The sequence below is a fragment of the Pan paniscus genome, chromosome 23, assembly GCF_029289425.2.
Source record: "Pan paniscus chromosome 23, NHGRI_mPanPan1-v2.0_pri, whole genome shotgun sequence".
In the NCBI taxonomy this organism is placed as follows: Eukaryota; Metazoa; Chordata; class Mammalia; order Primates; family Hominidae; genus Pan; species Pan paniscus.
The window spans coordinates 27,938,872-27,966,182 of NC_085927.1; the positions used below are offsets into that span (position 1 = coordinate 27,938,872).

Genomic DNA, 27,311 nt, shown 5'->3' on the forward strand with positions numbered 1-27,311 from the left:
AAAAAATTAGCCGGCATGGTGGCGGGCGCCTGTAGTCCCAGGTACTTGGGAGGCTGAGGCAGGAGAATGGCGTGAACCCGGAAGGCGAAGCTTGCAGTGAGCCGAGATCGCGCCACTGCACACCAGCCTGGGCGACAGAGCGAGACTCTGTCTCAAAAAAAAAAAATAGTTCTTTACCTTGCCCACCTCGCTCCATCGTCGGATGGACTACCATAGTCCTTGCCATCATCTCCTCTCAGCTAAACTACTACAACAGCTTCCAAATTTGTCTTCCTGCCACTATTCTAGTTGTTTCTAATCCACTCTACATTGCCACCAGAGAGATGCTTTCAAAATGCCTATCTTATCATGTAACACTCTACCCCCGCTTAAGATAAAGATTTTAGAAGGTACAGGATCCTATCACTGCTTATCTGTCTTTTTTTGAGACAGGGTCTCTGTCTCCCAGGCTAGAGTGCAATGGCACAATCCCGCCTCATTGTGACCTCCGCCTTCTACAGCTCAAGCGATCCCCCCGTAGCTGGGACCATAGGTGCGTGTCACCACGTCCAGCTTATTTTTGTATTTTTTGTAGAGAGGGGTTTTGCCATGTTGCCCAGGCTGGTCTTGAACTACTGGGCTCAAGCGATCCTCCTGCCTTGGCTTCCCAAAGTGCTGGGATTTCAGGTGTGAGCCACCGTACTCAGCCCACTGCTTACCTTTCAAGCATCATATGAAACAACAAACCCTTCACTACTCACCATCTTCAGACTCTTAGTTCCTACCATACTAAACTTATTTCAGTTCCTTGAGCTCACCATTCTTTCTCATCTCCAAGATTTCAAACATGCTGTTCCTTCCATTTGGAACATTCTTCCTTCTAACTTTTTGGGCCTCAGCTTGTGTAACTATCACCTCCTTAGGGAAATCTTTCCTGTACCTAGAGTACTTTGTACTTCCTCTATCATGGCACCTAAACTTGTAATTGTTGCTTATTTGTCCCTATCCTCAACTGAACTATGAGGCTAGGAACTTGTTAAAGGTTCCTAGATCACCGGCTACAATTGGAGAATAAAGTCCAATGAAGGCTTCCGAATGGGGCTTGGGAAATAATCCAACTTAGACTCATAAATGAAGTATCATCTCTTGTGGCAGATATAAAATATACCCAAGTAAAAATCCAACTGACACAGCTCATCAAACTCACTGGTTGTGGGATGCGATGGTAGCTTCATTTCCTAAGGGAGTGATGAAATCCAAAAAGGAAAAAAAAAGCTAAAAATTGACGTAGGATCTTTAGGTCATTAATTCATTTTGTTTATTAATTATCCCACAAAAAGGTAAGCATCACTGAGTACAGGGATCTTGTCTTTTATGCCAATGTGAACCCAGAACATGGAACAACCACCACCATAGGAGGTGCTCAAAAAAATTTGTGAATGAATGCAAATCTGTTGGGAGTTTCAAGACTTCTAAGGAATACAAGGTATCCCAGGTACTTTTTGGGTTTAACAATCTGTAAACAATCCCCATAGCAGCTTCTCCATATAACACAAGATATCATAAATCTTAAGTATACATAGGTGTACCAAAACGAATTAAGAAAGCACTACTGGGTGGGGAGCTAGGGGAGGGATAGCATTAGGAGAAATACCTAATGTAGATGATGGGTTGATGGGTGCAGCAAACCACCATGGCACGCGTATCACTATGTAACAAACCTGCACATTCTGCACATGTATCTCAGAACTTAAAGTATAATGAAACAAAAAAAAGAAAGAAAAGAAAACACTACTGCCTGGGCATGGTGGCTTCACGCCTGTAATCCCAAGACCCTGGGAGGCCAAGGTGAGTAGATCACCTGAGGTTGGGAGTTTGAGACCAGCCTGGCCAAGATGGAGAAACCCCCATCTCTACTAAAAATACAAAAAAATTAGCCAGGCATGGTGGTGCATGCCTGTAATCCCAGTTACTCAGGAGGCTGAGGCAGGAGAATCACTTGAACCTGGAGGCGGAGGTTGTGGTAGGCATAGATTGTGCCACTGCACTCCAGCCTGGGCAAGAAGAGCAAAACTCCATCTCAAAAAAAACAAAACAAAATGAAACAAAAAACATATAGGAGGATTTTAGAAGGGACAGTTTTTTTGTTTTATCAAAAATCTTGGAGCCACCCTACTTTTCTTTTTTTTCTTATTTTGGCAGGTGAGTTGTTACACACTCAGTGGATTCCAACTTCTGTGGCCACCATCGTGTTTCCAATCCTACTTTTAAGAAGCCAAAAAGTTATGATGATCAAACCTATGTTATAGATAACACGGTACTTACAATATCTTGAGCCTTGAAATACTTGGGGTACCTAATCCAGACCTACATGTGTGGGAAATCACTGACCTTGCTTAAAAGATCAGCTCCACAAATTTGGGAGTATGGAGAGGGGTCATGGTAATGGTGTCTACAAGTTTAGTTTGAAGTCTCACCGAACTTATTCTATCTGGAATCTTAAGTCATTTAACTAGCCGGGCTCACGCCTGTAATCCCAGCACTTTGGGAGGCCAATCCGGGTGGATCACGAGGTCAGGAGTTCAAGACCAGCCTGACCAACATGGTGAAACCCGGTCTCTACTAAAAATACAAAAATTAGCCAGGCGTGGTGGCGGGCGCCTGCAATCCTAGCTACTCAGGAGGCTGATGCAGGAGAATCACTTGAACCTGGGAGGTGGAGGTTGCAGCAAGCCAAGATCACGCCTGGGTGACAGAGCAAGACTCTGTCTCAAAAAAAAAAAAAAAAAAAAAAAGGTCATTTAACTAAATACAGTAATCAAAACCGGTGTTTATAAATGCTACAAGTTTGGCCTCTAAAGGTGAACCCTGATTCGGACCTGGATTATCTGCCGTTAGCACTCTGCTGCACCCTTGGCTACCAGATTTGACCAGACCAGCACAGCCTAGAGCAAACTGCACTAATTCTAACCCAGGTCAGAAGCCTATTTACAGTTAACATGATCATATTCTTTTAAGAGTTCCAAGAAGAGATATAGTCAACCCCTTAAGGACATTTAACTCCACCCCTAAGGCAGAAAATTTGACCTTTAAAAAAACAGTTTCTTCTTCCTGCTCAGTAATAAGGTTTTTAGAGTCAGGTTTCTTTGTAAATTTGATGAAATAAATTACCATACTCCCCAGGAAAAAAGCAAATATACACAAATATTTTCATGCAATGGAGAAGTCAGAGAATTCAGGATTTATTAAGCATCTACTATGGGCTTGGTGCTTCATCTATTTACTTATGAGAATACAGTAAGCAACACACACTGTCCTCATCGAGCTTTCATGTAGCATGAAGGGTTATAGGAAATAGACAAGATTCCTTCTTTCAATTTTACATAAATAAAAAATAGGCCGGGTGCAGTGGCTGACGCCTGTAATCCCAATACTTTGGGAGGCTGAGGCGGGTGGATCACGAGGTCAGGAGTTCGAGACCAGCCTGGCCAACATGGTGAAACCCCATCTCTACTAAAAATACAAAAATTAGCTGGGCGTGGTGGCGGGCACCAGTAATCCCAGGTACTCAGGAGGCTGAGGCAGGAGGATTGCTTGAACCCGGGGGACAGAGGCTGCAGTGAGCTGAGATCACGCCATGGCACTCCAGCCTGGACAAGAGAGCGAGACTGTCTCAAAAAAAAGAAAAAATAAGTCATGCGCAGTGGCTCACACCTATAATCCCACCACTTCGGAGGTTCAAGACCAGCCTGGCCAACGTGGTGAATTCCCATGTGTACTAAAAATACAAAAAAATTATCTGGGTGTGGTGACATACGCCTGTAGTCCCAGCTACTGGAGAGGCTGAGACAGGAGAATCGCTTGAACCCAGGAGGCAGAGGTTGCAGCGAGCTGAGATCGCGCCACTGCACTCCAGCCTAGGCGACAAAGCAAGACTCCATCTCAAAAAAAAAAAAATCATTTTGATCTAGATTCCAAGGAACTATAGCTTTATCTTTATACTAGCTTTTCCTATGGAAGCCTTAGTCTTCAATATATTATGACAAGGAGGGAAGAAAAGGAACAAGAGGGAGAGAATTAGCACTGTGGCCACTAAGAGTATATGGAGGGCATTTTACTTTTCCACTGCATCAGGCTTTTCCTATATTGAAAGAAGCAGAAGAAGCAGTGAACAGAAGCAGTGAAAAAGGTTTAAAAAAACCCTTTCGTTCTGTAAGAATATTGTATGATTTCTTAAACTTCTCCATAGATACTAATTCTGTCATCTCTATTTACCCTTTGGCATTAGCAGAACCACAAAATGAAGAAGAAATACCCACTCGTCTTAGTGCATATTAGGTTAAGAATAAAATGAAAAGACATTTTCAAGGAAATGGAAACATCCAAGGAAAAACTTTTTTTTTTTTTTTTTGAGACCGAGTTTCACTCTTGTTGCCCAGGCTGGAGTACAACGGCACGATCTCGGCTTGCTGCAACCTCTGGGTTCAAGCGATTCTCCTGTCTCAGGCTCCCGAGTTGCTGAGATTACAGGCATGCACCACCTCGCCCGGCTAATTTTGAATTTTAGTAGAGACAGGGTTTCTCCATGTTGGTCAGTCTGGTCTCAAACTCCCAACCTCAGGTGATCTGCCCGCCTCGGCCTCCCAAAGTGCTGGGATTACAGGCGTGAGCCGGCCAGGAAAAAATTTTATTGCTCATCTCAGAAGATTCATAAGACAGTGAGTGTGCTTTAGTAAGAGAATTTTCCTAGCACAGTACTTCAGAAAAAAAGGACTTAGTTCTCTAAACTATGTGCAAATTAAAACTGCAGCCTTAAACTTCCTTCTCTGAAAAACCTATCGGCGATATGATTACTAAATGCAAGGATTCTGATTTGTTAGTTATAGGCTTATAAACTGCTACTATATTCCCCTGAGAGTCTTTTGCATGACGAAATTCTTAATACCTACAGACTTGAAGGTATGGCACTTAAAAAAAAAAAAAAAAGTTTCCCAGGACTGATTACACACTTTGAAAACTGATGTGGGTTCACGACTTCCACAACAATTTTTTCCCATAAACTCTGATACATCTACTTGGTGCCAAACACCGTTAGGCACTGAGGCTCCTAAATGTAAGCAAAAGGGGTCCTGGCCAGGGGCGGTAGGCTCATGCCTGTAATCCCAGCACTTTGGGAGACCGAGGCGGGCAGATTACGAGGTCAGGAGATCAAGACCATCCTGGCTAACACGGTGAAACCCCATCTCTAATAAAAAATAGAAAAAATTAGCCAGGCGTGGTGGCGGGCGCCTGTAGTCCCAGCTTCTCGGGAGGCTGGGGCAGGAGAATGGCATGAACCCAGGAGGTGGAGCTTGCAGTGAGCCGAGACCATGCCACTGCACTCCAGCCTGGGCAACAGAGCGAGACTTCGTCTCAAAAAAAAAAAAAAAAAAAAAAGAAAGAAAGAAAAGAAAAAGCGGTCCTCCATTTGACACATTTTTGTTTATTTATTTTATTTTTTTTAGAGACAGGGTCTTTTGCTCTGTCACCCAGGATGGAGCACAGTGGCATGATCATAGCTCACTGCAGCCTCGACCCCTTGGTCTCAAATGATTGTCCCACATCAGCCTCCCTAAGGTAGCTAGGACCACATGTGTGCCCCACCACACCTGGCAATTTTTTTTTTTTTTTGAGACAGTCTCGCTCTGTTGCCCAGGCAGCAATGGTGTGATCTCGCCTCACCATAACCTCCACCTCTCGGGTTCAAGAAATTCTCCTGCCTCAGCCTCCTAGTAGTTGGGATTACAGGCATATGCCAGCACGCCCCACTAATTTTGTATTTTTAGTAGAGACAGGGTTTTGCCACGTTGGCCAGGCTGGTCTGGAACTCCTGACGGCAGGTGATACGCCTACCTCGGCCTTCCAAAGTGCTGGGATTACAGGCATGAGCAACCATGCCCAGACAGCCTGGCTTATTTTTTAAGAAACAATTTTTTAGAGATAAGGTCTATGTTGCCCAGGCTGGTCTTGAACTCCTGGGATCAAGCGATCCTCCCACCTCAGCCTCCCAAAGTGCTGGGGGCTACAGGTGTGAGCCACCACACCTGGCGTGTATTTGTGTTTATTAATATTAAAATTTTTTGAGATGGAGTCTCACTCTGTCGCCCAGGCTGGAGTGCAGTGGCACAATCTTGGCTCACTGCAACCTCCGCCTGCTGGGTTCAAGCGATTCTCCTGCCTCTGCCTCCTGAGTAGCTGGGACTACAGGCGCACCCCACTACGCCCAATCTTTTTTTTTTTTTTTTTTTTTTTTTTTTTTGAGACGGAGTCTCGCTCTGTCGCCCAGGCTCGCTTGGCCTCCCAGGTTCACACCATTCTCCTGCCTCAGCCTCTCGAGTAGCTGGGACTACAGGCGCCCGCCACCATGCCCGGCTAATTTTTTGTATTTTTAATAGAGATGGGGTTTCACCATGCTGGCCAGGCTCGTCTCGAACTCCTGACCTCAGGTGATCCGCCCTCCTCAGCCTCCCAAAGTGCTGGTATTACAGACGTGAGCCACCGTGCCCGGCCCCAGCCTGTATTTCACAAATGTTAACACACACATTAGTGGGAGACCAATCACTACAATCCATTATGATAGAGGGGACTTCCCCAAAATGAAGATTAACAGTACATACAGGCCTGGCGCGTTGGCTCATGCCTGTAATCCCAGCACTTTGGGAGGCCCAGGTGGGAAGATCACCTGAGGTCAGGAGTTCAAGACCAGCCAGGCCAATATGGTGAGACCCCGCCTCTACTAAAAAAAATACAAAAATTAGCCGGGCGTGGGGCGCGAGTCTGTAATCCCAGCTTCTAGAGAGGCTGAGGCAGGAGAATCGCTTGAACCCGGGGCGGAGGTTGCAGTGAGCCGAGATCGCGCCCTTGCACTCCAGCCTGGGCGACAGAGTGAGACTCCGTCTCAAAAAAAAAAAAGAAAAGAAAAAACGAAAAAAACACAGTTCATAAAGTGAACGACCTTGTCAAAACAACACTGGTTGGAAGCAGGTCTCTTTCCTCCGCACTGTTTCTTTCCCATCATATAGCCTTAAGCACTTCCCTCAGGATCAAAAAAAAAAAAAAAGACAAGGCTGGTTTTTTTTTTTTTTTTTTTTTTTTTTTCTTTTTCCAGAGGGACTCTCGCCCTGTCGCCCATGCTGGAATGCAACGGCGCGATCTCGGCTAACTGCAACCTCCGCCTCCCGGGTTCAGCTTCCCGAGTAGCTGGGATTACAGGCGCGCGCCACCACGTCCGGCTAATTTTCTATTTTTAGTAGAGACCGGGGTTTCACCATTTTGGCCAGGCTAGTCTCGGACTCCTGACCTCAGGTGATCCGGCCGCCTCGGCCTCCCAAAGTACTGGGATTACAGGCGTGAGCCACTGCCCCTGGCCACAAGGCTGTTTTCAATCCTTGCACAGATCTCTGTCCGACTAGGCACAGTGAATACCCTTGGAAAACAGGGAATGCTGAGGTGGGAGGCAAAGAGCCAGGGCGTTCAAGAAGGCAGCGCGCAGGCAAGCGGGCAGTGCCCAAGACCCGAGCAAAAGTCACATGAGCTGCGGGGCAAATCTCCGTCCTCAGGCCGACCTCTTGGATCTGGTGACTTGGAGCAAGGGACCTTCCTGCGGCATCTGGGCGGCTCAAGGCCCGAGGCCTCCCCTAGCCGGGCTCCAGCCCACTCCCCGGGACTGCCGCCGCGGCTTCGCAAGACCCAACCAAGCCCCTCACCTGCTTTTGCACGTCAGCATCGCTGAGAGCCATGGCGAGAGCAATGCTAGGCCGGTGAGCAGCAGGCTCGAGTTTAGGTTTGAAAGGTGAGGTGAGCGATATCGGCAAAGAGAACCCCTGCGCAGATCTCGGGTTCCTTTACTTTATAACCGCGGGTTCCGGTTCCTGCCAGGTGACTGCACAGTTCATCCTCATGACCCTTCTCAGCCAATGGGAAGAGAGCGACGCCCAGGAAGTCCCGCCCTGTCCCGGCTTGTGGGCGCGTCCTCGGGTCCTTTTACGTCGCTGACTCGTGACCTGACCGGTATTTTTTTCCTAAACTGGGAAGGAAGGAAGAAAAGATAAGGAGTTCCTCTATCTGAAATTAGTCGGGCTGTTTTGAGGAGTACTGGTTAGGTATATTGGAGAATGCGCCTTTATTGGAATTTTTCGCATAATTACACAGGGTTATGGGCTTAGGGGTACATGATTGTTGGCCGGGCGTGGTGGCTCACGCCTGCAATCCGGAGACTTTGGGAGACCAAGGTGGGTGTATCGCTTGACCTCAAGTTCGAGACCAGGCTGGACAACATAGAGGAACCCCGTCTCTACCAAAAGAAAAAAAAAAAGGGATACATGATTTCTGACTATTCATGTCAACCTTGATTACCTGAATAAAGTAGGGTTTGTAGGTTTCTCCACTCTGAAGTTACCTTTTTTAACCCCCTTTCCATACTGTAGTCTTAGGAAGGAAGCCACTATACAAAGCCCACACCTAGGGAGTGGGAAGCTATCCTCAACTTCCTTATTAGGGTGGAGCATCCACATAATTTATTTGGAACTTTTCTGAGATAGCCTATATATTTTTCAAAAGCCTTCCCAGGTCCCATTTAGGGGAATATTAGGACAGAAATCCCCCCAGGCTCATTTGTTTTTATTTGGATTTACCTCAAGCCCGTTTTTTCCCCCAAAATCCTAAAGGCAAAAACTTTTGAAAATTCCTTTATCTTTAGGATAGACTGACTCCTAATAGTAGAATAAGAGGTCAAATGGTACACCCACTTTTTTCTTTTTCCTGTGCTATGGTTACCCACCATTTTTATTAGCTTTTTATCTTGAAGAAATTTGAGATATAGTAACTTGTAAGAATACCGCATTGACCTCCCTTCACCTAGATTCAACAATTGTTAACATTTTGCTACATGTACATTAACACTTTATTTTCATACACACACACACACACACACTTCCTATTTTAGTGTGTCATAAGAACGAGGATGTAGCAAATTCAGGAAATTTAGTTTACTAGGCTGAACATTAATTTCCTTTGTCCCGGGCCAGGCACGGTGGCTCACGCCTGTAATCCCACCACTTTGGGAGGCTGAGGCGGGCAGATCACCTGAGGTCGAGATTTCGAGACCAGCCTGACCAACATGGAGAAACCCCAGTCTCTACTAAAAATGCAAAATTAACAGGCGTGGTGGTGCGTGCCTGTAATCCCAGCCACTGGGGAGGCTGAGGCAGGAGAATTGCTTCAACCCAGGAGGCAGAGGTTGCGGTGAGCCGAGATCGTGCCACTGCACTCCAGCCTGGGCAATAAGAGTGAGACTCCGTCTCAAAAAAAAAAAAAAAAAAACAAATTCCTTTGTCCCGTCAATCCATCAATGTACTTTATAACCCTTTCTTTTTTTTTTGAGACAGAGTCTCACTCTGTCGCCCAGGCTGGAGTGCAACGGCATGGTGTCAGCTCACTACAACCTCTGCCTTCTGGGATCAAGTGATTCTCCTCCCTCAGCCTCCCAAGCAGCTGGGATTACAGGTGCCTGCCACCATGCATGGCTAATTTTTGTATTTTTAGTAGAGATGAGGTTTCACTGTGTTGGCCAGGCTGGTCTTGAACTGCTGACCTCGTGATCCACCTGCCTCGGCCTCCCAGAGTGCTGGGATTACAGGTGTGAGCCACTGTACCCGGCCTTCTTTATCTTTTTCTTTTTTTTTTTTGAGATGGAGTCTTGCTCTGTTGCCCAGGCTAGAGTGCAGTGGCAGAATCTCGGCTCACCACAACCTCTGCCTCCCGGGTTCAATTGATTCTCCTGCCTCAGCCTCCCCAATAGCTGAGATTACAGGCATCTGCCACCACGCCCAGCTAATTTTTGCATTTTTAGTAGAGACGGGGTTTCAACACATTGGCCAGGGTGGTCTTGAACTCCCGACCTCAGGTGATCTGCCTGTCTCCACCTCCCAAAGTGCTGGGATTACAGACGTGAGCCACCGCGCCCAGCCATAACCTTTTTTTAATAACCTTAGTTTTTAACCTTTTATAACCTTCTTATAACCTTACTTTATAACCTGGATTGGATCCAGGGTCACTTACTGCATTAGTGATCATGTCTTTTTAGTCTCCTTTAATATGGAAGAGTTTCCTCAGACTTATCTTTCTTGATAGTGACATTTTGAAGAATATAGGCCAGTTGTAGAAAATCACTCAATTTTTTTTTTTTTTTTGAGACAGAAGACTGTCGCTCAGGCTGGAGTGCAGTGGTGCAAACTCAGCTCACTGCAACCTCCACCTCCTGGGTTCAAGAGATTTTCCTGCCTCAGCCTCTCCAGTAGCTGGGATTACAGGCGCCCGCCACCACGCCCCGCTAATTTTTTATTTTTAGTAGAAACAGGGTTTTGCCACGTTGGCCAGGCTGTTCTTGGAACTCCTGAGCTCAGATGATCTGCCTGCCTTGGCATCCCAAAGTGCTGGGATGACAGGTGTGAGCCACCACGCCCAGCCTCAATTGGGTTTTGACAGTTTCCTCATAATTAGATTCAGGTTACGCATTATAGCAGGAGTACTACATGTGTGATATTGTGTCCTCTTTGCAACACATCAGAAAGTACATGATGTCCGTTTGTCCCTTTTTTCAATTTTATTTTTAAAATTGAGACAGAGTCCTGCAGTGTTTGTCAGGCTAGTCTCGAACTCCTGGGCTCAGGGGATCCTCCCACCTCAGCTCTTTGTCCTTTTAGTAGGAATGGTACATATATATATATATATATTTTTTTTTTTTTGAGATGGAGTTTTGCTATTGTTGCCCAGGCTGGAGTGCAGTGGCGCAGTCTCAGCTCACTGCAACTTCCACCTCCCGGGTTCAAGTGATTCTTCTGCCTCAGCCTCCTGTATAGCTGGGACTACAGGCGTGTGCCACCACACTCAGCTAATTTTTGTATTTTTAGTAGAGATGGGGTTTCACCATATTGGCCAGGCTGATCTCGAACTCCTGACCTCGTGATCTGCCCGCCTTGGCCTCCCAAAGTCTTGGGATTACAGGCGTGAGCCACGGCGCCTGGCCGGTACACATATTTTGAAGGCTGTTAATACATGCTGCCATTTTTTCCCCATTTGTACTAGTGTACAGTGTTCCTTGTACTGTATGACAGATTGGTATACACATTTGGTATACATATTTGAGAATACTGATAATGCTGGATAAAGGAAAGATTTACCCACAGGACAATAAACGTTGCTATTTATTAATATATGTATTAATACATGCTGCCATTTTTTCCATTTGTACTAGTGCACAGTGTTCCTTGTAGGACAGATTGGTGTACATATTGGTATATATATTTGAGACTACTGATAATGCTGGATAAAGGAAGGATTTAGTCACAGAACAATAACACAGGGCAAGAGAAACTGATGCAATTGACCTTAACTTGATCACTATTGAGCTAAACTAGATTGGATTATTTGTCTAATTTTGTTCATCTTTTGCATTAATAGCCTCATTCTTCATCGTCCTAAAAAACAGATTCCAGGAGTATGGAATATGCTAGAGGAGTATTCCACCCTCTAGCATCCCTAGGTCAGGTTGAGGTGGAATTAACACATTTTGATTACAATCTCTCCTGTATTTTTACAGTGTTCTGCAAATGACAGGATTTGGGGAGTAGAAGCAGCAGTCTAATTCTACATGTCAAATTGTTTCTGAAATTAATATCTGGAATGGATGTAGCACTGTCTAGATCAACCGTGCTTTTGTTTTTTGGAAAACAATGTGATAATCTTTATGATTCTTCTTCTTTTTTTTTTTTTTGGAGATGGGAGTCTTGCTCTGTCACCAGGCTGGAGTGCAGTGGTGCAATCTTGGCTCACTGCAACCTCTGCCTCCCGGGTTCAAGCAATTCTCCTGCCTCAGCCTCCCGAGTAGCTGGGACTACAGGCACGTGCCACCATGCCCAGCTAATTTTTGTATTTTTAGTAGAGACAAGGTTTCACCATGTTGGCCAGGTTGGTCTCGAACTCCTGGCCTCAGGTGATCCACCCACCTCAGCCTCCCAGAGTGCTAGGATTACAGGCATGAGCCACTGCGCCTGACCACGATTTACTTATTTTTATTTTGAGACATTAGAAAACACAAAAAAGTACAAAGAATAATTTATTCCCATACCATGCACCACTACCCAAAATTAACAATTAACATTTGTCACATTTACTTCAAGACTTCACTTGAAAAACAAATCGTAGGTATAGTTACTATCCCCTTTTGCAGCACCCACTTCTCCCCCATGTTAGTTTCTCTTTAAAACTCAATTTTCTTCAGTTTTGCTGATTCACCAAGGAACAGGCCAGGTCCTGTCTGAAAAGAATGTGGTAAGCTTTACAGAGATAACCTCTGGAGGGAAAAAGTTGTTATGAATACATGCAAAGATGAGCCAGTTGGTAGTTTTCCAAATGTAATTTTCTCCTACATTCTTAGGCCTTGTGGAGACACTTTAAAACATATTTTCAGACAAGTTTCAAAAAACTCCCTCCTAGATAAGCCTATTTGTGGCTTCACCAAAGTCACTGGCCTAGATTCCTGTCAGGTTAGTCAGAAAGGGACGGTTCATGTGCTCTCACCTACTCCCAGGCAGGTTTACTAGATACTGAATCAGCAGGATAAATAAGCTAACTCTGGAGTTTGCTCAGGAGGACAAAGCGCGAAAGACTAGAAGTAAATGTAAATCATCTGTCTTTAAATGTTGAGCAAATAATTTGAAAAGGAAAAAACAAAGTGTAGCCAAAAAATAGTAACTCTAACTTAGGTGTCTGCACTTTTTGCCTCTTTCCAACCAAATTTCTATGCTACAGTGATTTAAAACCTAGATGGCAGATGGCATCAAGTCACTCAAGTCACTCCCCATTTTACAACTCTGTCATGGCTTCTGCTTGCTCCTGAAGCCTTCCGCTGGCTCTAGTAGATGAGACCACTGGATCTGGCCCTGTATGCTTGCCTGCCCTCATTACCCCTCCTCCCTTTGCACACCACCTCAAAGCTTTACTGGTTGCCTTTCAGTTTTTTTGAAAACATCTATTTTTCTGCTTGAGAAGTTATTTTCCTCCACTTACCGCTTAACTTGTTTTTCATCCTTTAGGTCTCAAAATCTCTTTGGGGAGAGCTTATCCTGGTCACTCTCTCACCTTCTTCTCTATTCCAGTCCCTTGTCTGTTTCAGGACATGCCACCACCTTTTTTTTGTTTGTCTTGTTTTGTTTTCTTGAGACGGAGTCTCACTCTGTTGCCCAGGCTGGAGTGCAGTGGAGTGATCTCGGCTCAACACAACCTCCACCTCCCAGGTTCAAGCCATTCACCTGCCTCAGTCTCCCGAGTAGCTGGGACCACAGGCACGAGCCACCATGCCCGGCTAATTTTTTGTATTTTTAGTAGAGACGAGGTTTCACTATGTTAGCCAGGCTGGTCTGGAACTTCTGACCTCATGATCCACCTGCCTCAGGCTCCCAAAGTGTTGGGACTACAGGCGTGAGCCATCGCACCCAGCCCATGCCATCATCTTAAATTATTTTTACTTTTTTCTGTTTCAATGTTTTTCTTTTCTGGTTTTCCAACTAAGATGTTAGCTTCACAAGAGGGACCGCGTCTGATGTACTCATCATTGCTTTTGCTAGCACCCAGCACCCTGCCTGGTTAATGGCAGGGATTCAATAAACAATTGATTGGCCAGGCGTGGTGGCTGGCACCTGTAATCCTAGCACTTTGGGAGGCTGAGGCAGGCGGATCACTTGAGCCCAGGAGTTTGAGACCAGCCTGGGCAACATAGTAGGACACCTGCCTCTACAAAAAAAAATTAAATAAATTAGCCAGGCTTTCTGGTGCATGCCTGTAGTCCTTGCTACTTGGGAGGATGAGGCCAGAGGATTGCTTGAGCCTGGGAAGTCGAGGCTAGAGTAAGTCATGATCACATCACTGTACTCTAGCCTGGGTAACAGAGTGAAAGTGGAGACTCTGTCTCAAAAGGAAAAAAAAAAAAAAAAAGCAACAAACAACTGATGAATGCAAATGAATAAAATGAGTAGAGTCTAGTTTAGAGTCGATAACCACATTAGCCTGTAGGCTAGAGATCTGTAGTGCCTATTAAAATCTGTCCAAAACTCCCCCGAAAACTGACCAGGTGCAGTGGCTCATGCCTATAATCCCAGCACTTCAGGAGGCCAAGGCAGGTGGATCACTTGAGGCCACAAGTTCAAGACCAGCCTGGACAACACAGCAAGACGCTATCTCTACAAAAAAAAAACTAAAAAATTAAATAAAAAAGGGCCGGGTGTGGTAGCTCACACCTGTAATCCCAGCACTTTGGGAGACTCAGGCGGGCGGATCACAAGGTCAGGAGTTTGAGACCAGCCTAGCCAACATGGTGAAACCCCATCTCTACTAAAACAAAAGCAAATTAAATAAAAAAACTCCAAATACCATAAACTGCTGTGATTAAAGTCAAATAATTTCTATAAAAGGGCTATATTATTTTATGCAATTTGCTGAAAAGACAATCTCTTTCCTCATTGAAATGCCTTCGCACTTCTGTTGAAAATTAGTTAACAATTCTAGGTTTTCTGTTCTGTTCCATTGACCTGTATGTCTAGTCTCAAAATATATATTCAAAAAATAAAATTAAAAAGGGAAGGCCAGGAACTTTAGGAGGCCAAGATGGGAGAATTGCTTGAGGCTAGGAGTTTCTGAGCAGCCTGGGGAACATACCCATTCCCACAAAAACAATCTTTTTTTTTTTTTTTATACAGAGTCTCACTCTGTCACCCAGGCTGGAGTGCAGTGGTGCGATCTCGGCTCACTGCAACCTCCGCCTCCCGGGTTCAAGTGATTCTTCTGCCTCAGCCTCCCCAGTAGCTGGGACTGAAGGTGCGTGCCACCATGCCCGGCTAATTTTTTGTATTTTAGTAGAGACGGGGTTTCACTGTGTTGGCCAGGATGGTCTCCATCTCCTGACCTCGTGATCCGTCCCCCTTGGCCTCCCAAAGTGCTGGGATTACAGGCGTGAACCACCACGCCCGGCCTACAAAAACATTTTTAAAAAAGTAGCCACGTGTGGCCTGGCGCGGTGGCTCATGCCTGTAATCCCACCACTTTGGGAGTCTGAGGTGGGTGGATCACTTGGGGTCAGGAGTTCGAGAGCAGCCTGGCCAACACACTGAAACCCCGTCTCTACTAAAAATACAAAATGTAGCCAGGCATAGTGGTGCGCGCCTGTAGTCCCAGCTACTTTGGAGGCTGAGGCAGGAGAATCACTTGAGCCCAGGAGGCTGAGGTTGCAGTGAGCCAAGATCTGCCACTGCACTCCAGCCCAGGCAACAGAGGGAGACTCCGTCTCAAAAAAAAGAAAAAAAAAAAAAGCTACATGTGGTGGCACAAGCCTGTGGTCCTTGATACTTGGGAGGCCGAGGTGGAACAATTGTGAGCCCAGGAGGTCCATGCACTCCAGGCTGGGTAACAGAAGCGACACCTTGTCTCTAAAAAAATAAATAAGTAAGACCAGGCATGGTGGCTCACGACTGTAATCCCAGCGCTTGGGAGGCCGAGAGGGGTGATCACCCAAGGCCAAGAGTTGGAGAACAGGCTGGCCAACGTGGCGAAACCCTATCTCTACTAAGAATACAAAAAAAAAATATTAGCCAGGTGTGGTGGTGGGTGCCTGTAATCCCAGCTACTCAGGAGGCTGAAGCAGGAGAATCGCTTGAACCCAGTAGGTGAGGTTCAGTGAGCTGAGATCGTGCCATTGCACTACAGCCTGGGTGACAGAGCAAGACTCTGTCTCGAGAAAATAATAATAAAAAATAAATAAATAAATAAAGGAAAAGACTGAGAGCAATGTGAAAGAAATGAACTTAAGTATGTACCAAATTGGTAACATAAGTACCTCCCAAAATAAATTATTGCATGTTACATTTTTGAAAGTTTTTTTAGGTAAAGTGTACATACAGTGAACTGCACAGACCTTAAAAGTAAAATTAGGGCCGGGCGCGGTGGCGCACGCCTGTAATCCCAGCACTTTGGGAGGCTGAGGCAGGCGGATCTCTTGAGGTCAGGAGTAGGAGACTAGCCTGGCCAACATGGTGAGACCCCGTCTCTATTAAAAATTTTTAAAAAGCCAGGCACGGTGGCTCACGTCTGTAATCCCAGCACTTTGGGAGGCCAAGGCGAGTGGATCACCTGAAGTCAGGAGTTCAAGACCAGCCTAACCAACGTGGAGAAACTCTGCCTCTACTAAAAATACAAAAATTAGCTGGGCATGGTGGTGGGTGCCTGTAATCCCAGCTACTCGGGAGGCTGAGGCAGGAGAATCGCTTGAACCCGAAAGGCAGAGGTTGCAGTGAGCTGAGATCGCGCCCCTGCACTCCAGCCTGGGCGACAGAGTGAGACTCTGCCTCAAAAAAAAAAAAAAAAAAAAAAGTCTTCATTTTTGGTTACCCATTTCACTGCAACCTTCGCCTCCAAGGCTCAAGCGATTCTCCTGCATCGGCCTCCCAAGTAGCTGGGATTACAGGCGCGTGACACCATACCCGGCTAATTTTTTGTATTTTTAGTACAGATGGGGAGTTTCACCATGTTGGCCAGGCAGGTCTGAAACTCCTGACCTCAAGTGATCCGCCCACTTTGGCTTCTCAAAGTGCTGGGATTACAGGAGTGATCCACCACACCCGGCCTGTACTATTAGTTTTCCAAGGTCACTAAGCCTTTCCTTTGCAAAACTTTATGTCCCTATTAATGGCACCATCCTTTCCTCAGTCGCTCGGGCTTAAAAAGCATCCTGTGGCACCAGCCCCACAATAGCAGTTCAACTCTTTTATCACTTCCTTTAGAATAGCCTTGTTGAGATATAGATCTCATAACATACAATTCACCTATAGTGTACAATTCAGTAGTTTTCAGTATTTCAAAGAGTCGTGCCACCATCACCCCAAAAAGAAACTCTGTATCCACTGGCAGTCACTCCCCATCAGGATTTTATCACTTCTGATCTGGCTCAGTCTTCTAACTCCTTATTGTCAATGCCCTCCTTGTTCCAATTCAGTACACACACCACGGGCAATTTGATCTCCCTAAAACACATTGTATCCTCTCTCCTAGATACCTTCCGATACTCCTCCAAAGAACTCTCGGATTCAAGTAAACAAACATCCATTAATACAAGTTAAGTATGTTCCAGGCGCTGTGTGTTCCAGGTACTGTTAACAAAAGCAGGTTACTAGTTAAGACTTCCTTCATGCCCTGGCGCCTCTGCTCAGCCAGTTCCCTTCGCCTAGGAGGACCTCTCTACACCACCCCGCTATATTCCCTCCCCGGAATTCCTTCCCAACCTTCAAGGACCATCTGCCCCAACTAGTGGCGAACATCGAGGCTGTCGTGACTGTGTAGATACTTATTTGACCTGCTCCCTTGGCAAACACTTGAAACGCAATACATGTTTGTGGAACTGAACATAGCCTGTGCATGCAGCGAGGTTTCTTTCCCTGGAATCGCCTGCCCTTCCTCCAACACGGCGACCAGCCGGTCAGAATCCCAACCCCTCGACTCCGGAAATGATCTGGGAGACGGAACTTCCGAACGTCGCAATCATAGATTTGGGCGGGCTAGGAGGGTTTGGGTCTTCAGGTCACATCTGCACGGAGAGACCTCCGGGGCCTCCGTTGGTCGGTCCTTCCGCTCCGGATACCCTTCCGGATCTCAGGTAGTTCTGGTCCCGCCCCGACGCCAGCCGTGACGAAGGCACGCCGGGGTGACCTCACCCTCCAACATGGCGGCGGCGGTAGATTAGGGCCGCGGGTCGGAGCACTCACCGCCGCTGGGGGACCCTGTCGGAAGCAACTGCCGCCGCCGCCTCTTTCATCTCTTCTGGGGCAGGGGCCAGGGCCAGGTGAGGGGAGTGGGGTTCCGGGAAGGCTGAGCTGGGTGAGGAGGTGGTTTTCACCTGGGTAGGAAAGTGCCCAGAGACCGTATCGAGCCACCGACTCCCCAGTGGTTCCGACGACGCGTGAGTTTGAGTGTGTGTGTCTACACCGGCGCTCCTTCGCCCGAAGGTGCTCGGAGCTTAGGGGTCCGCTTCACCGTGACCGGACCTGGCCGCGCAGCCCCGCCGCTGAGCAGGCTTCTTCCGGCGTGCGGTGCCGGAGGCGGAGGAGCTCGGCCCTGGCTCCACGCCGCTGTCCTTCCCCACAGACAGCTTCACGTGGAAAACCCGGGTCCATTTTTAGGGCTAAACTGGGGAACGGCGACTTCTTTTTGGTTGAGGGAAAGGTTTTCCTGCGATTCACTTAGAACGCTTGAAGATTAGCTTTGCCAGTCTTAGTCGTTTCTTCTCAGAGATTGTTAGAAGTCTTGTTTCTTAACCTTAATTCACTGCTGTTCTGACACCTATTTTTTCAGAAAAAAACTGCCTTCTTGCCCTTGGAGGCAGTACAGTTCACACGGAGTCATTTTCCCCCTTTGATTTATCCTCCCAACATTCTGTAAAGATCCTATTTCTTGCCTTCATAACCGACTTTCTGAGTGGAGGCTCTAACCTAGCGTTGAAAATCGGACGGATCTGGCCAGTTGTTCACATGCTGTTGGCTGCTGGCTTTGGTTAGCTCTTAGCCACTCCCTGCACAAGTGTTTGTTTATTCAAAATAGCTATCTCACTGTCTCTGTTTAGAAGTTTGAACTAAGCTGAGAGCCCTCCCTCCTTACTTTTATTTTTTTGTTGTTGTTACGTAAAACAAAACAAAAACTTCTTTGGCGAAATTATAAGATTTCCCCTGGAGGTTTAGTATAAAGCAGAATGTTGCTCTCTGCCCTGACTAGTGTGACCTTGGATGAGTTGCCACACCCTTCAGATACCTTCTTTCTTTTTTTTTTTGAGACAGAGTTTTCCTCTTGTTGCCTAGGCTGGAGTGCAATGGCGCGATCTCGGCTTACCGCAACCTCCGCCTCCTGGGTTCAAGCGATTCTCCTGCCTCAGCCTCCCGAGTAGCTGGGATTACAGGCATGCGCCACCACGCGGGGCTAATTTTGTATTTTTAGTAGAGACGGGGTTTCACCATGTTGGTCAGGATGGTCTCGAACTCCCAATCTCTGGTCATCCCCCCGCCTCAGCCTCCCAAAGTGTTGGGATTACAGGCGTGAGCCACCGCGCACGGTGATACCTTTTTTTTAACCACCCCCGCGCCGCCGCATGAAGTATTCTTTTCATTTTTAACCCCCTCTCTCCCCCAAGTGAAGTATTCTTCATTTGGTAATAGGCAGTTAAGGGTATTGAAAATCTTTTTACTATGAATGGTCAGGTACTGTTCTGTATTTTTTTTCCAATGGCTCATTTTTTTATGTGGAAGAGTATATTCAGTAGTTGGATTCACTTTTTATTTTATTTTTAGTTGTCTCCTACAGCAAGGACCAGTAGTTGAATTCAATTGAAAGATGGCTAAGGCTATATCCAGCCAGTCTTGTAAAAAAACAGACTTGTGTTTACTAGCACATAATCTAATCAACATGTATTAAATATCACACACATTAAGCTTTTAGGACAAGTGGTTTGCAACAGTAATAATCATTAACAACATTTCATTTGGCTGTATGCGATGGCTCACTGTAATCCCAGCACTTTGGGAGGCTCAGGCAGGAGCATTGCTTGAGCCCAGGAGTTCGAGACCAGCCTGGGCAACATAAGGAGACCTTGTCTTCACAAAAAATTAAAAAAAAAAAAAAAAAATTAGCCAGGCATAGGTCCCAGCTACTTGGAAGACTGAGGCGAGAGGGAGGACTGCTTGAGCCGGGGAGATCAAGGCTGCTGTGAGCTGTGATTGCTCCACTGTACTTCAGTCTGGATGACAGAGACCCTGACTCAAAAAATATATATATATATATGTTTATTTATTTTTTATATATATATAATTTTTTTTTTTTGAGATGGAGTGTCGCTCTGTCGCCCAGGCTGGAGTGCAATGACACGATCTTGGCTCACTGCAAGCTCTGCCTCCTGAGTTCACACCATTCTCCTGCCTCAGCCTCCCGAGTAGCTGGGACTACAGGTGCCCGCCACCGCGACAGGCTAATTTTTTGTATTTTTAGTAGAGACGGGGTTTCACCGTGTTAGCCAGGATGGTCTCGATCTCCTGACCTCGTGATCTGCCCGCCTCGGCCTCCCAAAGTGCTGGGATTACAGGCGTGAGCCACTGCGCCCGGCCTAAATAGATATGTATTTTATTGTGAAATACTTCAGGCATACAAAACAGGTGTTAAACATTCACTTAGTAGTTCCAGTCTGCATTTATCATTTTTCAGACAGGATTTTGATTTGTATCTTATTCCAAATAAATGTTCACCAAGAGTTCTTGTTTAATATATATACAAAGTAGGGGTGGGTGGTATTTTCAGATTGGTTTATTTTTTTTTCTTGTTCTTCCTCAGACGGTAATGTGCCAATAAGCCCATGAGGCAACATGATTTGAGGGAGGCACATGTCATGCATTAGCATGAAACCCGGTCATCTTGGTTCTTTATGAACCGCAAAAGGATTGGAGTAGCTGATTTTTTTTAACAACTTTATTGACATATAATTAACATACCATACAACTCACCATTGTACAATTCAGTACTTTTTAGTATATTCACAGAGTTGTGCACCCACCACCACAATCATTTTCATCACCTCAAAAAGAGACTCCCATACCCATTAGCAGTCATTCTTTATTACTGGTCCTCCTACCCCCACCCTTGGGCAACCACTGATCTGCTTTCTGTCTATGGATTTGCCTATTCTGGAGATTTCACAAAAATGGGATCAGATAATATGTGTTGTTTTTTTTTTTTTTGAGAATGAGTCTGACTCTGTCGCCCAGGCTGGAGTGCAGTGGTGCCATCTCGACTCACTGCAAGCTCCGCCTCCCGGGTTGACGCCATTCTCCTGCTTCAGCCTCCCGAGTAGCTGGGACTACAGGCGCCCGCCACCACGCCCGGCAGATTTTTTGTATTTTTAGTAAAGACGGGGTTTCACTGTGTTAGCCAGGATGGTCTCCATCTCCTGACCTTGTTATCTGCCCATGTCGGCCTCCCAAAGTGCTGGGATTACAGGTGTGTGCCACCGCGCCTGGCCAATATGTGGTCTTTTGTGTCTGGCTTCTCTCTCTCTTTTTTTTTTTTTTTTTGAGACGGAGTCTCACTGTCGCCAGGCTGGAGTGCAGTGGCACGATCCCACTGCAACCTCGGACTCCCAGGTTGAACCTAACTCAGTCCCAAAGTAGACTGAGACTGTAACTCAGTCTCAGTAACTGTAACTCAGAGTAGCTGGGATTACAGGTGCGTGCCACCACACCCAGCTAATTTTTGTATTTTTAGTAGAGACGGGGTTTTGCCATGTTAGCTAGGCTGGTCTCCAGCTCCTGATCTCAGGTGATCCACCTACCTTGGCCTCCCAAAGTGCTGGGATTACTGGTGTGAGCCACCACGCCCGGCCTGTCTGGCTTCTTTGACTTAGCATAATCTTTTCAGAGTTTATCCAAGAGGTAGCGTGTATCAGTACTTTATTCCTTTTTTATTGCTGCATTCCATTCCATTGTGTGGACATACCACATTTTAAAAATAAGTTGATGGGCATTTTTTTTTTTTTGAGATGGCATTTCACTCTTGTTGCCCAGGCTGGAGTGCAATAGTGCCATCTCAGCTCACCTCAACCTCTGCCTCCTGGGTTCAAGCGATTCTCCTGCCTCAGCTTTCCAAGTAGCTGGGATTACGGGCACACACCACCATACCCAGCTAATTTTTTTTTGTATTTTTTGTAGAGATGGGGTTTTTCCATGTTGCCCAGGCTGGTCTCAAATTCTTTGACTCAAGTGATCCTCTTGCCTCTGCCTCCCAAAGTGCTGGGATTATAGGCATGAACCACCATGCCTGGTCTGTAATGCTGCTTTGAGCATTCATGTGCAAATTTTTGTGTAGACGCGTTTTCATTTTTCTCTGGTATATATCTGGAAGTGGAACAGAGTAACTGAATTTTATGTCCTCCATTTACACAAGCCATATACAGGAAGCCTAATTATTGTGAAAGTCAGATTATCTAGGACGGGATGAAAGTAAGGCAGTTCTCTGAATTATCTGCAAATGCCAACTGCTGAGTGAAAATATTTTTGGGTAGCTCTTAACACAAGATTGAACAATTAGGCCTGTTTTAATTGGAAAGGGGGTAGTGTCTACACTAGAGTTCTAGTGTCTGCTGGGTTTTAAAAATGATACTTGTCCAGTTGCATTTTTCAGATGGGTGGGGTGAATTTTTTACCATTTGATAATTTTTTTTTTGAGATGCAGTTTCACTCTTGTGAGGTCTTCACTCCTGACCTCAGGTGATCCGCCCGTCTTAGCCTCCCAAAGTGCTGGGATTACAGGTGTGAGCCGCCGCGCCCGGCCATTTCATAATTTTTATTAGAATTATTTTACTCTCTTTCTTTCAGAGAAAGTCTTACAATTCAATAGGAGCTGGTAAAGCATGGATTCAAAAATAGCTTTGGACTCCATGTTAACTTGTGGAACTTAAAAAAAATTCCCTGTTCAAGCCACCAGTGAGTCATGAGACTAAAGAGCTGATAGCCAAGAAACTTAATGTTTTGTTGTTGTTGTTTGCTTTTTTATTTTTATTTTATTTATTTATTTTTTGAGATGGAGTCTCACTGTGTCGCCCAGACTGGAGTGCAGTGGTGCGATCTCGGCTCACTGCACGCCCCGCCTCCTGGGTTCATGCCAGGAGGTGTGTAGCTGGGACTACAGGCACTCGCCACCATGCCCGGCTAATTTTTTGTATTTTTAGTAGAGATGGGGTTTCACCGTGTTAGCCAGGATGGTCTCGATCTCCTGATCTTGTGATCCGCCCTCCTTGGCTTCCCAAAGTGCTGGGATTACAGGCGTGAGCCACCGCGCCCGGCCAACTTTTTTATTTTGAGACAGAATCTCACTCTGTTGTCTAGGCTGGAGTGCAGTGGTGCAATCTCGGCTCACTGCAAACTCCGCTTCCTGGGCTCAAGCCTGATTCTCCTGGCTCAGCCTCCTGAGTAGCTGGGAATGCAGATGCACACCACCACACCCAGCTAATTTTTGTATTTTTGGTAGAGATGGGATTTCACCATGTTGGCCAGGCTGGTCTCGAACTCCCGACCTTAGGTGATCTGCCCATCTGGTCTCCCAAAGTGCTAGGATTACAGGCATGAGCAACTTTGCCTGGTCTTTTAATGTTTAAAATTACAGATTTTTGATTTGTGATGGGTTTATCTGTGAATTTTTATTTTTCTCTTTATAAACTGGGATTATAGTTGTGTTCAACTCTGTATTACTGGAGCATTTAATAATTCTTTTTTTTTTTTTGAGACGGATTCTTGGTCTGTCACAAGGCTGAAGTGCAGTGGCACTATCTCGGCTCACTGCAACCTTTGCCTCCTGGGTTCACGCCATTCTCCTCTCTCAGCCCCCTGAAGTAACTGGGACTACAAGTGCGTGCCACCACGCCCAACTAATTTTTGTATTTTTAGTAGAGACAGAGTTTCACCACGTTGGCCAGGATGGTCTCAATCTCTTGACCTCGTGATCCGCCTGCCTTGGCCTTCCAAAGTGCTGGGATTATAGGTATGAGCCACCACGCCCGACTGCATTTAATAATCTTATAATATTTTAGTGGAAGGAAATGTAAAAACAGGTTTTCGAAATAATTTATTAAAATGTGTTAAACTATAGGGTGTTTTGGTTTTCGTTCTGTGAGGTTAGAGAATACAGTATAAGTATGATACTCTAAATTAGTATATCTAATGTGAGTGCCAGGAATTTCTTTTTTTTTTTTTTTCTTTTTGAGACGGAGTCTTGCTCTGTCATCAGGCTGGAGTGCAATGGCACAATCTCAGCTCACTGCAACCTCTGACTCCCTGGTTCAAGGGATTCTCCCACCTCAGCCTCCTGAGTAGCTGGGATTATAGGCACACGCCACCATGCCTGGCTAATTTTTTGTATTTTTAGTAGAGACGAGGTTTCACCATGTTGGCCAGGATGGTCTCGATCTCCTAACCTCGTGATCCACCCACCTCGGCTTCCCAAAGTGCTGGGATTACAGGCATGAGCCACCACACCCAGCCTAGGAATTTCTTTTTAAATAGGCATCCAAAGTAATTTGATGGGACAAGTTTGGGAAACAAATACAAAAGACTGTCATGTTGCTGCATATTTGCTTTACATAAGAACTAATAGTAGGATTTTTTTTTTTTTTTTTTTGGAGGCAGAGTCTCACTCTGTCACACAGGCTGGAGTGCAATCTAGGCTCACCGCAACCTCTGCTTTCTCGGTTCAAGCGATTCTCATGCCTCAGCCTCCTGAGTAGCTGGGATTACAGGCACACACCATCATGCCTGGCTAATTTTTTAATTTTTAGTAGAGACAGGGTTTCACCATGTTGGCCAGGCTGGTCTCTAACTCCTGGCCTCAAGTAATCCACCCACCTTGGCTTCCCAAAGTGCTGGGAAGTATAGGCGTGAGCCACCATGCCCGGTTTATAGTAGGATTTAATAGCTGCTGTGTACCTTCTGATTATGTTTCATAAAATGTGTCTAATTCCTACAATATAATCAGCACTGGTAGCATTCTGGAACTTGGACTGGTACTTGTAATAGAAATCTGGTTTAGAAAAGAAAATGAACCATATATTGTAGAATTGTGGATATACATTTGTTGTTAAAGGTTCATGGATGTTTTATTTGTGGCTGGTTTTGGAGATGACACCAAATGAATACATAAACATAGCATGAAGTTAGTCTAGGTTTCCTTAGGCTGTTTGGCTAGCAACCACAGTTGGCCCTCTTTATCCAGTTTCCATATCTCTGCAGATTCCATCAGTCTTGATTGGAGAATATTTGGGGAAAAAAACACAAATAACAATAAAAACAATACAAATGATACCAATACAGTATAACAGCTATTTAATGGCATTTACATTGTCTTAGGTATTATAAGTAATCTAGAAATGACTTAAAAGTATATGAGAGGGAGGAAGTGAGTAGGTTATATTCAAATACCACACCATTTTGTATAAGGAACTTGAGCATCTGAGGATTTTGGTATCCACAGGTATCCTGGAACCAATCCCACATGGGTACCAAGGGACAACTCTACTTGAAACTTAATAGAGGAACAAAGTAAAAAGAGTAAGGCACAGAAAGAAACAGATGGGTTACGTATTATGTTTAATAGTTTGAATCATACAAATTATAGCAGGTTTTTTGTTTGTTTGTTTGTTTGAGACAGAGTTTCTCGCTCTTGTTGCCCAGGCTGGAGTGCAATGGCACGATCTCGGCTCACTGCAACCTCCACCTCCTGGGTTCAGGCGATTCACCTGTCTCAGCCTCCTGAGTAGCTGGGATTACAGGTGTGCATGCCCCCACGCCAGGCTAATTTTTGTATTTTTAGTAGTGACGGGGTTTCATCATATTGGTCAAGCTGGTCTCAAACTCCTGACCTCAGGTGATCCGCCCACCTCACCCTCCCAAAGTGCTGGGATTACAGGCATGAGCCACTGCGCCTGGCCAAGATAGCAATTTTTATAGTTAAGATCATCTATGTATTTACTCACTTCTTGATACCAAGAACACTTGTACTAACTTGAATTTTAAGAGGTCCTATTAGATAAAATTCAATGAGTAAAGGTAACTATATGTCCCTCTCATCATTTGAAAAGAATCTTGAAATATCTGTCTTTTTTTTTTTTTTTTTTTGAGATAGAGTCTAGCTCTGTCGCCTAGGCTGGAGTGCAGTTGTGCGATCTCAGCTCACTGCAGCCTCTGCCTCCCAGGTTCAAGTGATTCTCCTGCCTCAGCCTCCAGAGTAGATGGGATTACAGGTGCCTGCCACCACGCCCAGCTAATTTGTGTGTGTGTGTGTGTGTGTGTGTGTGTGTATAAACTACATATTTTATATATATATATATATATATTTTTTTTTTTTTTCTTTTTGGGATGGAGTCTCGCTCTGTCACCCAGGCTGGAATGCAGTGGCACAATCTTGGCTAACTGCAAGCTCCGCCTCCCGGGTTCACACCATTCTCCTGCCTCAGCCTCCCAAGTAGCTGGGACTACAGGCGCCTGCCACCACGCCTGGCTAATTTTTTTGTATTTTTAGTAGAGACGGGGTTTCACCGTGTTAGCCAGGCTGGTTTCAATCTCCTGACCTTGTGATCCGCTTGCCTTGGCCTCCCAAAGTTCTGGGGTTACAGGCATGAGCCACCGCACCTGGCCTAATTTTTGTATTTTTAGTGGAGACGGGGTTTCACTGTGTTGGCCAGACTGGTCTCGAACTCCTGACCTCGTGATCCGCCTGCCTTGGCCTCCCAAAGTGCTTCTACAAAAGCTTTAGGTGATGGTCCCGCGTCATAATTACCTTTCATCCAATCTAGCTTTTTTTTCCCCCTGTCCATTCTCAAAACTGACAAATTTGCTTCTTTCAGTACTCTGGATCTGTGATACTACAAAAACCACCTTGTTTTGCTACCGTATCCTTCCGTATTACTAGTGTTAGTGTTTTCACCTCTGCATTCCTCTCACCTAGTACATTACCTGGCATATAGTAAATATGTGTTGAATAAATACAGTTAAGGTCTAAGAGGAAGTGAAGACGGTGTACCCAATTAAGTGGTTGTGCTGTTACCTAGCTGTATGATTTTAGGCAAATAAATTGTTCTTGTTTCTCCATCTATAAAATTTTCATTCAAGTATAGAGGATTACTGTGACAACACATAGAAAAATGCTTTAGAAACAGATGTCACGAAGATGTAATTTATATATGATGTTTATTAGAAATGCCAAAGTCCCTCCGGGCGCGGTGGCTCACGCCTGTAATCCTAGCACTTTGGGAGGCCAAGGTGGGCGGATCGGGAGATCAGGAGATCGAGACCATCCTGGCTAACACGGTGAAACCCCCGTCTCTACTAAAAAATACAAAAAATTATCCGGGCTTGGTGGCACACCCCTGTAGTCCGAGCTACTTGGGAGGCTGAGGTAGGAGAATCGCTTGAACCCAGGAGGCGAAGGTTGCAGTGAGCCGAGGTCATGCCACTGCACTCCTGGCGACAGAGACTCTGTCTCCAAAAAAAAAAAAAAAATGCAAAAGTTCATTGTGCAATATACTTATTAGACACTGCAGAATGCTGCAAAGGAAGTGGGTGTCCTCTCCCATTTTGTGCTTAGAGACATAACCCTGTAGTAGTGCTGTGGAGTTTACACTTGGCCTGTTATCAATACCTTTGTCCTATAATTTAATATAAATGTGCTAG

General features: G+C 45.5%; 2 protein-coding genes and 1 pseudogene across 4 annotated transcripts in view; 1 reads left to right on the forward strand and 2 right to left on the reverse strand.

The window, feature by feature from the left end:
• Nucleotides 1-7,945, reverse strand: part of ATP6V1E1 (ATPase H+ transporting V1 subunit E1) — a 36,388-nt gene extending 28,443 nt beyond the window's left edge. For 2 of the 3 annotated variants that reach the window (XM_034948495.3, XM_063603365.1), the window contains exon 1: nucleotides 7,725-7,945. In XM_034948495.3, the coding sequence (XP_034804386.1) occupies nucleotides 7,725-7,757 (33 nt within the window). In that variant the 5' untranslated portion in view covers nucleotides 7,758-7,945. The remainder of the gene's footprint in view (nucleotides 1-7,724) is intronic. The other variant, XM_003828290.5, reaches the window with a different exon arrangement.
• Nucleotides 7,946-7,954: 9 nt separating this feature from the next.
• Nucleotides 7,955-27,311, forward strand: part of BCL2L13 (BCL2 like 13) — a 100,476-nt gene continuing 81,119 nt past the window's right edge. Inside the window, 3 exon segments of the mRNA XM_055105569.2 lie at nucleotides 7,955-8,120; nucleotides 17,116-17,902; nucleotides 23,535-23,628. The gene's annotated coding sequence lies outside the window, so the exon portion shown is untranslated.
• On the reverse strand, nucleotides 20,425-20,538 carry LOC112438204 (small nucleolar RNA U13; annotated as a pseudogene).